The sequence below is a fragment of the Vigna umbellata genome, chromosome 7 (genome assembly GCF_029865625.1).
Source record: "Vigna umbellata cultivar VRB3 chromosome 7, Vumbellata_1.0, whole genome shotgun sequence".
NCBI classification, from domain to species: Eukaryota; Viridiplantae; Streptophyta; class Magnoliopsida; order Fabales; family Fabaceae; genus Vigna; species Vigna umbellata.
In genome coordinates this window covers 23,626,369-23,637,658 of record NC_142171.1, presented here as the reverse complement: position 1 = coordinate 23,637,658, position 11,290 = coordinate 23,626,369, and the positions used below count along the sequence as shown (strand labels likewise).

The 11,290-nt window shown below is 33.6% G+C and overlaps 1 protein-coding gene across 1 annotated transcript; it reads left to right on the top strand.

Moving 5' to 3' along the window:
- The first annotated feature begins 9,146 nt into the window (after positions 1 to 9,146).
- On the top strand, positions 9,147 to 11,290 carry LOC148195499 (G-type lectin S-receptor-like serine/threonine-protein kinase At4g03230). Its single transcript, XM_088094685.1, has 2 exons — positions 9,147 to 10,614; positions 10,765 to 11,290. Exons 1-2 carry the CDS (start codon positions 9,327 to 9,329, stop codon positions 11,280 to 11,282), a joined length of 1,806 nt encoding a protein of 601 aa, XP_087950811.1. The 5' UTR covers positions 9,147 to 9,326; the 3' UTR covers positions 11,283 to 11,290.

Genomic DNA, 11,290 nt, shown 5'->3' with positions numbered 1-11,290 from the left:
GAAGGCGCAAGTTGCTGAGATATATATAAAAAATTATTAATCCTTGGTTTATAGTCAAAACCCCAAACTACCCTCCCTCTATTTAATGTTTAATACTCGGGTAGTTTTCACTCCGATTCCCCCGTCAGCCCCTATTATTTCTAAATTTCAACAGCGCGTAATTCGATTATCAAAATTGTTTCCGCAGTTGTTTAGGTTGGGTTTCTGCCTTTTTGGATTATGCGTCAATTAGGAAATTTTGACCAATCTTTCTTTTGGCTACATTTAATATTCATTCATATATTGAACCAAGCTATGTTTTTTTCTTAACCGGTTGTAACCTTTTATCTCGCATATCATACTGTTAGATTTACTCTATCTAATTTGGATTGAAACCTTTAAAAAGTCTGAGGGGCCACGGTTTAAAGTAATTGGTTGTGACTCTACTGAATATGTATGGACACAATGGTTAGAAAAGTGTGGTTCCATTGACGAAAGAGGGAAGATATTGCCATACCATGTTGTTATTAAACATATTGTAGCGCCATCCAACAGTTGCAAGGAATCAGATGGGACAAACTGTTTCTGAAACAACGCTCTGCACCGTCATGCAAACCAAAAACAACGAAGCAGTGCGCAGCAATGTCAAGCATACTAGAAAGGGAGACCAACCAAGACTTCTCCAGGAGATTATGCAAACGTATTATTTTTATTTATGGTATACTATTAGCTGTATGATCCTATTCCAATTATAACTATTTTTTGAGATAAAGAAAATAAAATATGCGGGCCTTTTATTTAAAAAAAAAAAAAGGCATATATTGACTTATTTGAATAAATTTTCGACAAATTATCCAAAGTACTTTTTTTGGATAAGAAAATAAATTATTTATGTAAAGTAAAAACAAATGAAATGATAGGGCCATACCGGGTGGGTGCAATGTATGTGGACCTTACGTAAGGACAGTCTCATCACATCGAAAAATCCATTTTCCATGGCTACATTAGCTAAACTGATCACCAGTACACACCACGAATTTCCCTATTTAAATACTTTTTTTGGTTAAAAAAGTTAACAGAATTTTTGGTATGTGATAATGTTATGAGTTTGATGGTAATTAAAAGAGGAGAGATTGTATAGTATTGAAAATCGAAGAGGTTATGAAGAATGAAAAAATTGATAAGGAGAGTGAAAAATAAGCAAGTGATCTTGTGGTGTGAGGGGACGCCAGGTGTCTGCTGGAAAGGGAACAAGAGGGTTTCCGTTTTGTGTGGCGTTGGACCATAGATGGCATAAGAAAAATATTGGTATTTGGTTTGGGTTTATTTATGATTGGATATTTTTCTTTGGCTGTGTTATGGACAAAGAAAGAAGGTGGTTTGTACGTGGCACATAGGCATGATGGAGATTCCGATTTGAATCACTGGGTCCAGAACCCGCCATCTGGATTTAGATGTGGTCATCCTTACTTCATTTGATCTTCCCTTCTCTCTCCTATCAACACTCATCATTCACTCAACAACTCCATAACTTCTAATCCCATTTCCCACGTCTGCGATTCACGCGCCACTTCCAAAGGGCCCACACCCACGTGCCCTCTGCCACCTCGCCATTCCTTATTCAATTTGCCTTCGCCTTTCACATTCTTCCAAACTCCAAACCGTGTACACTGTTTCACGTTTGATTCCTGTGTGCGCTGACGACCAGCGTCCACGACGCCGTTTCGTTTTCGCTTTCTCTCCAAATTTCCAGAGAAGGACGGGTCAACATTGGCGGTTTCCTCCTGCCGGAGAATTTTAACTTTCATTCTCAGAAATACCTTTTCAAGAACAATAAGGTTTGCCTGTTAATTCTTCTTGCCAAGTTTCAGGTTGTCGGTCCATTATCTTTTTTTTTTCTATATATCCTGTACCGCTTTATTCTTCAAAGAAACTATTTATCAACTTTTTCATGAAAGTGATTACATTAGAATTATTTTGATCTATCTACAGATTAATTTGATGGCTAACGAGTTCAATGCAGGTCTGGTCATGTTCTTCCATTTTTTTTTTCCTTTAATATTAAATCCGTGTTCTTTTTTATGACTATAACAAACCACCTATATATAATGGTAAAATTTTAGAATTTTTTTATGTTACGAAGATAGAGAATGACACTAATACTCGCAAGATAATTATGTCTATGTTGTCACGCTCCACGAACTACATCTACAAAAAAAAAGGTTAGGTCACTCAGGTTTTCACATTTAATGAAATTAATGACCAATTAATACATTGTAAAAATATTTAGTTATCAATTATGATGGCACACAAATTTCGAAACTGTATGTGACATTATAAAGATTCCATACATTGGTTCAAAATTTCTTAATATGGGATATCTTACCTAAATATTTCCATTAGCTGGTTTAAGAAAACAGCATCACAGTTGACTCATTAAATTAGTGTTTCATTTTAGAAAATTGACGAATAATGAACTTTGCCTAAAACTTAGAGGAATTTCAAACTAAATAGTTGAGTGTGTGTATAACTCATTGCTTGTTTTAGAATTTTATCAGTTAAAATTTTCGTCGGGCTTCTTTCTGCACCCTAAACTTTCTTATATTCCTAAAATTATCCCTAACTTTTAGGTTTCAATTTTGACTGGAGTTTAAAATCCTTGAGACCCTTGTCACTGCACGATTCTTCCTTCACCTGCACCTCATTCCTTCCATTTGTATCTCATTGTAGGTCAAAGTAGGGTACTGCTATTGTGGTTGAATAACATGAACGTGCTGAAAATTTTATGCTTAAGGTCAAAACAGTCCAACTTGAATTTGAATTTTTGTGTTTGTTGATGTGAATGTGTATTATTTAGAAACTGTTATCTTCCTTGTGCCACGTATATTCCAATTTCGGTTTTCTTCCTGCAATAGTTAGTCAGTGTTCATGAAAGGGAAATGAGTTTTGGAAATGTTAGTGTGCGTCAATTCTCATTGTCGGGAGGTGCAAATTTTCCACAACCAGAAGTTGAAGGAGAAGACAAATAGAAAACAAAAATGTTTTGTTTTTCACGTGTGATGGCATGTAGCACGGCCCAACTTATTGGGCTGGAAAAAAAGTTCTAGACACTTGGAACGTGGCTCCTACTATGTACACCCCCGTTCCACTGCTTTTTTTACACACACTTCCTTTTCGTTTCCTTTATAACTTTATTTAATTAAATAGGCTTTGTATCAGGAATTCCCTCGTATGTACATATACAAGTATAAACCCTATTATCTATAGGGTTAAATATGTTTTTAGTCCTTAAACTATTGGTCGTTTCTGGTTTTCGTCCCTCTTTCAAAGTAAGGTACAATTTGGTCCTTATTTTTTTCGAAAACGTTCGTTTTAGTCCTCGAAAACTAACACCATTTAAAAATTTGGTCCTCATTTAGCAACAAAATGAGGACTAAAACCAAAGTTCCGAGGACTAAAACGAACGTTTCGAAAAGAATGAGGACCAAATTGTACCTTACTTTGAAAGAGGGACGAAAACCAAAAACGGCCAATAGTTTAGGGACTAAAAACATATTTAATCCTTATCTATATCATACTTTCATTGGTATTTAAATATTTTTTTCATCTGTCCTTTTCCTCTTGTTAACGAAAGGAAAAATTTTACCATAGCTCTAATATCCAATTTCATCTTTCGAGAAAACAAAGAAAATTAAAAGAGAGTTGATATGTTGAGTCCTTTCATTCCTTTTTCTATGTTTTAAAAGTACAACCGTAAATGCAATTCATTCATTACTCTATAAAATTTTAATATTTCAGAAACTACCTCTCTTTTTAAATTCTAGAATATAATTGTTTTCTTAACTTTTTGGATATTACTTTTTTTAGAACATCAAAAGTGAAAATAGTATTTTGAAAAATAAAAGTGTGTTATAAAAAATACATTAGAGAATATAAAGAGAACGAAATAGCCACGTTCCGAGCCAAGCAAATGCTATGCAGGACTACAGATATATAATTCCACTTGTTGAATGAAAGACTACTCATAAACCAAGAATTAAAGTGAAATATACTTATAATACTTAATGTTTCTATTGATATTCACTTAAAACAATACTTAATGTATTTATTAATATTCACTTAAAATAATTTTCTAATTACTTATTTTCATGTTATTTTTATTTTATTTGAATAAATTATTCAAGTGATCCAAAATATCTATTAAATATATAAAATTAGTTCGAATTAGATTAGCAACTAATACTGTTTATTATAGTAAAAAATTTCAATCATTATACTTTTAATATGTATTTATAATTTTTTCATAATATTTCATTAGGATCAGTCTAATTATAATTCAATACCGTTTAAATTTAATTCTTAATATGTTTAAATTAATTATATAATTAGTTGATTCTAATCGAGATGGATTATTCTCTTTTATACTTGAACGATTTGTCATATTATTTTCATCGTGTTCCATTCAGTATATACACTTAATAACTTATTTCTATAATTTTCTGAAGCGCTTGATTTCTATAATTAGTTGTTTCCGATACAATATAAATACTCACCTCATCTTGAAAAATAAAAATAACACAAATGCAAGTATTTTATTCTTGAGAATCAACCATATCTCGTAATGCTTTTTCAAAATCTGCACTAAGCCAGAAATTTAGACATTTATTTGTTCCACGTATTGTATACCAAAAATATTATATCTGCTATATATGTTTGATGTTTAGTAATGGAAGAAAAAATTAAAATTGATTTTATTAAAAAATAAGTAAAAGTAAAAGAAGAATTATAAAAGATCAAATTAGAAAATATATAAATATTAATTTTACTGGAGTTCAAAACATAGAAAAAGCATGAAAACAACTGGTAAAAACTTTATAAAATCATACCCAGCAACCATGAAATATGTATTTGAAATAAATGAAAGAAAACTTATATTTGATGGTGGTCACACAAGTCGCCACAACTGCTGGGAGGCTTGAGAAGAGAGAGCGTGAAGAAACTGTGAAAGTAAAATGCTTTCACGTTATTCTTTAGGGTTTACGTCATATCTCTTTAGACATCAAATTATATGAAGGGTCAACGTTAGTGAATAGAAGAAAATGACTTTCACATTGCATTTTTTAATGTTTTAAACAACATTACACGTTGAGCTCCACATAATCCAATGTCTAAATGAATATGACACCGGCTTTCTAGAATCTGACATAGGATATAGGAAATGTCTTTATAAGATGGGTTTTGCTATTGTTTAAAATGTTATTAGATGTCGAATCCACTAGTATCCGACGTGTAAAGATATATGACGTCAGTTCCCCAGCTTTCGATGTTAAAGTCTTTGAGAAACATTGCCTCTTAGTTGACTTTTTCAAATGTTTAAAAACCATTAGACGTTGGCCCCCTTCCAAACAGACACTCTAAAGAGATATGATGTTTGGCTCTCTTGCGTCCGACATCAAATTCTTCGAGAACATTGTCTTTCAACTATATTTTTTAAGTGTTTAAAATTCATTATAGAGTGCCCCCTCCAAATAGATATCTAAAGGTGATATGACGTCAACTCCCTTTTATTACCGATGTCAAATTGTTTATTTTATTTACAAATATATCACCAATTATTTTTTATATTGCTATTTTTTTTCTAGACTAATATTGAATGAGACAATATAAGCTCATTTTACACTAGTGTTAAACACTTTAATTAAGACTTTCAACTTTTTCTTCCTTATAATTTGTTCCAACTTCTTTCTTGTTTCGTTCTTGGACGACAATAAAGACGATGATGTTATTGTGTGAATATTTGTAAACATTTTAGACGCCGTTTTTTAAAGTCTTAATAGGTTGTTATGTATTTCGTGATGATAAGCTTCTTTTTTATATTGTGTTAGAATTTTCATAGGTTTAAATACATTATTAAGATTGGTTATTATATTTTTATTGTATTATTGGAATTAAATCATGGTTGTTTTTAGAAATCTCAACCACAACAATGCATCAATACTAGTTAGTAATTTTGTTTATGCCAATTGTATTATCTCTTATTTAGATTCTGATTCTTATATATAGCACAAAATTTTACTGAATGTAAATTACTGATGATATTCTTTAGTATCTTAGATTTTGGTTTAATTCAAAATCGATAAAATTAAAATAATAGGAAAATATTTCTTTAACAACTATATTTTACCAACTTTTTTACAACGCCACGTGGCGTTGTTTCATTGGTTGGTTTTAAAAGGTTATTTTAAAAAGGTGGAATTTGTTTAGAAGGGCAATTTTGGAAAGAATATGGATAGAAACTCCTTTTGGTAGTTTTTTTTTTTCAGATTCACTCTTTTTCGCAGCTTGGTTTTCTCAACTCTCTCTCCACCATTGAAGCTTCCATCTCTCTCCACCATTGAAGCATCTATCTCTCACCACTGTTTCAGTCTTCTTCGTTCCTTGCTTTTCTTCACTCTCTGTCCACCATTGAAATATTGTTTCTCTCTCGCCTTTGAGTTTGAGTTCGACTCTTCTTACTTCGTTTCTTGGGTCATTTGGTCACTGTCGAGGATTTCGTCTCTCTCGTTACCCATTTTCCTTTTTTGATGGTGTGACTGTTGACTCGTTGGCGGTATATATCCCCCGTTCTGGAATTTTGTTGATTTTGGCGTGCATTGTCGTTGGCGACATTTCCGTGGTTGTGTAAGTCTTTGGCTTTTGTCTCCCATTATGGTTGGCGGTATTTCTCCCAAGGTTTTGGTTTTTTCGCACACACCGTCGAGGTTGGTATCACCAAGGTTTGGGCTTTTTTCGCACACACCATTGATTCATTATCAAACTTCACATTACAAGTTGTGGAAACCATGAACCATGACCAACAAGGGTCCTTCATTCATAAAATCTTAAAAACACACTCATAAACAAAAATTCCAAACTCAAAGATTCTTTCAAATAGGTGTCAAGTGCTTCAAAACAATTTACCCCACTCAATTGTGGACAAAATAGTTCATATAGGTGTTTAAACCAAGGTAGGTGAAGTCCATATAAGTGTTCGGCTTGTGCTATTAGAAGGCCACTGCATGAACTAACCTCTCAACCTAAAAACATCTTTACTTGGTCTTTCATCCACATAGGGGTGACAGAACTACACATTTGTTAGAACAATCACAAAGGATGAATATTAAATAATAATACCAAATAACAAATGGAATGAAAATAACAATCACAATTAGAATAAACACTTTCTTTATTAACAATCAAATTAATTGTTACATATACAGCTATCCATTCTTGGGGATGTACTAAATACTGCACTATTCAGAAATTACATAAGTCAATCAAGTTTTGGACAATATCCAGTGTAGGGAGTTCTATAAGTTGTGCTTTTGTAACGCTTTCGGCGCCATCCAAATTGCGTCTTATAAATAATGGACTTGTGCTCCTCACTCAAAATTTCAATCAAACCAGCAATAAACTTGGTTTTCAATGAATGACGAACAAACAACTGCACAAAAAAATAATATATATCTGTTAACATTAACCAACACAACTCAAAACCCAAAACCAATAACCACCAAAATGACCAACAAAAGCCAAAAACAATAACCTAATCCCAAAATAGGAATATGAAAACAGAAAAACTACATACCTTGTTCGAAGCAGCAATGTCACCGGACGAACCCGTTGCACAAAAAATAACTCACAACTTCAACACAATCGACACCGAATAGACCAACAACAGAGATCGTTGAACGTAAGTTGCCCAAATCGCGAACTCCAGAGACAAAAATAGCCTTCGAATGGGGCCACCGATGACGAAACTTGTTGAACGTCGACAAAGATTATTGAACGGTTGAACGGGTCGAGAGAGAGATTCTTGAATGGGTCGAGAGAGATTCTTGAACAGGTCGAGAGAGATTATTCAATGGGTCCAGAGAAAACTTCAAATGAAGAATGAAAACCCTAAATTGGAGAGAGGGGACAATGCTGAATGAAGAAGGGTGATTTAGGGGATATTCAAAAAAGAAGTCTGACCCCTTTTCAAAAACAGATTTTTAAAAAAAAAAAAGAAATATTTAAAATGATCCAATAAAACGCTGACACGTGACATTGTCATATTTTTATCAAAATTGCGTTGTTAGAATATCGCAATCAAAAAAATAATATGATAAAATTTGAATTATTTTTCTAAAATTAAATCAATTAATAATTAATCTTCTATAATTAAAATAATAAATTTCATGTAATTAAGTTATTAAATTTTCTGTAATAATGATATACATAATTACATTTCTGATTTATATATATATATATATATATATATATATATATATATATATATATATATTCTATTCTATAATAATAAGACACATGTATTTTGTAAAGTAAGTAAATTTACATTTATTATTTTGTGTGACGTAAATCTATATCAACTAAGGATATAAATATTTAACATAAAAAAGTATATTTTGTGACAGTAATGCAGGTACAAATATAACAAAAGATGAAAGAAAAATAGCGTGAAAGTGAATGTTTCTTAAATTCAAAACTATAATATTTCTGAATACGGCAAGCAAATACAGAATAAAATGGTTAAAATAACTGTAAAAACTAATAGCTCACCAACTCAATGTGTTAACGGAGTCGATAACCTACTACGTTTGATAATACAGATTGGATTTGATGTATACCATAGAGGTTATACAACGTAACTTTTTATGTGTATTTTATGCATAATTATATCATATAATTATGTAGCATAACAATTATGTAAATGATCTTGTAACGAAACTTTTATAATATTTTTTTTTACAATATTTTAACATCATTTACATATTAATTAATCTAAAATTATTTCACACTCAATAATAATAATCATAAACACAAATACGTACTAAAATTATTAAAATACTGTGAAAGTATTATTATACATTTATCATTACAATATTCCAAGAAAAAAGAGTAAACCCAATATTTCAAGAAAGTGAAATGACAGAGGTAATAACGACCGCGAGAATGCTGACAAATGGCGTAGACCTTGACGATGTACAAGTCTTCACATCAATAATCAATAATCAATAATAAGGACATCATTAACGTTTTAAAGGATTTTAACACTTTAATTCACTCTATCCTTCAACATTCTGTATTTCATCACTATCCCACTCAAGAGAACCCACTTCAATTCAGACTATTTTACCCAAGGTAAGTCTATCTTATCGCATTGCTGATCAACAATTAAGAACACCAAATTAACGTGTGGTTCCAGTACAATTTGATACGATAACATTGTATTTCAAATGTTTGTGATAATGATATTATGATTATTATCAGAGAGAACACAGGTATTAAGAAGCTTTGTATTGCCAATGAAAAGTCAAGAGATTGTTTTGTCCTTCTCCTTTCTTCTTCTCTGCCTGCCGCTATGCTTCCAAATATGTTTGGGTGGAGATACTCTGAAGGCTAACCAGTTCATAACTCAGGACTCCCAAGGAAACCTCGTTTCGTCAAACGCCACATTTGAGCTGGGCTTCTTTTCTCCTGGCGAAAAAAGTGGAGGGAAATATCTGGGGATTTGGTATCACGGCTTGAAACAACAAACAGTGGTGTGGGTTGCCAACAGAGAAGATCCTGTTGCCGATTCCAGTGGAGTTTTTCGAATTGCGGAGGATGGAAATCTGGTGGTAGAAGATGCATTCAAAAGTCGCTGGTCTTCTGAACTTGAACCATCCTCGTCCTCAAACAGAACACTGCAGCTCCTAGATTCGGGGAATCTAGTACTAATACAAGATGACTCTGAAACGACATACCTGTGGCAAAGCTTTCAAAACCCAACGGACACGTTTCTTCCCGGCATGAAAATGGATGCGACTTTGTCGTTGACTTCTTGGAGGAACTCCTCTGACCCAGCAACTGGGAACTTCACCTTCAAGCTGACTCAACAGGCTGAGAAACGGAGCTTCGTTGTGCAATATCAATCGCAAATCCACTGGGCACTTGATGAACTTCGCACAGAAGCGACTTCCCAGATGGTATTTAATCTGTTGAACAACGACATCTGGAGTACTAAAACGTACAATTATTCTAACAAAACACTCTTCGTATCACAACCTAACATTTACAATAAGTCAAGACTGTTAATGAATTCTACAGGGGAGATAGTGTTTCTGAAGTTGGATAAGGATGGATTACAATGGAATAAGATATGGTCTGGGCCAGAGAACAAGTGTGACATACCTGATTATTGCGGGAGCTTCGGCATATGTAACAGAGACAATCTTATTCGGTGCAAATGTTTGCCAGGATTCAGTTCTATTCAAGGTTTTCCTTCTGATCGAGAATCGGAGTCCCAAGGATGTGCGAGAAAATCAACCATGTGTACCAGTACCAACGAGGACGTGATGTTCCTGAACTTAACCAACATAAAAGTAGCCGACCCAGACGAAGAGATTTATACTGAAACAGAAGGAAAATGCCAATCCATGTGCATCAACATGTGTCCCAAATCACAGTGTCAGGCGTATTCATTTAATAGTACGACATATGGTGATCGTGGTTCATACTCGTGCCATATCTGGACGCGGCCTTTACCTTCACTTGTCGAGAACTACCTGCGCGGTCGTGATCTTTCTATCTTGGTTAAGACATCAGATATAGGTAATTTGAATATTCTTAATACAATTAGTTGAAACTTCTAAATGATATTCATAGGTCTTATTGTACTGACTCGTCAGTTAGAGAGGATGGATTGAACAGTAAACTGATGAAAAATGATTTATGGCTGAATCATTATTTGTTGTTGTGTAGCACCAACTGCAAAATCGTGTGAACCTTGCGGCACATATGCGATTCCTTATCCCCTGAGCACTGGGCCAAACTGCGGAGACCCCATGTACAACTACTTCAATTGCAACAAATCCTCCGGCAAAGTTAGTTTCACGATGCCCGGAGGAAAATCATACCAAGTTACTTGGATCGATGAAGATTCCAGAATGTTTGCCATTCAAACAGATTATTCATATTCCTGTGGTTCCAAAGATCAAAATAGCAATCCTAAATTTCCATTCAGTGTAGCTGAGGCAGAGTGTTCCAAAAATGACGGGATGATTAAGATCAGTTGGGAAGCAGCACCAGAACCTCCCTGTAGGAAGCCCGAAGACTGCGAGAATTGGCTCCATTCGACATGCACTGTAACAAGTAAAGGAGATCACAGGTGCCATTGCAATTCGCACTATAAGTGGAATAGCTCAATCATGATATGCGCCCAAGGTCAGCTTTTCTTTATGCAACTATTATTTTACCATTCAACAAATTTTTACGTCTAAATAAAATA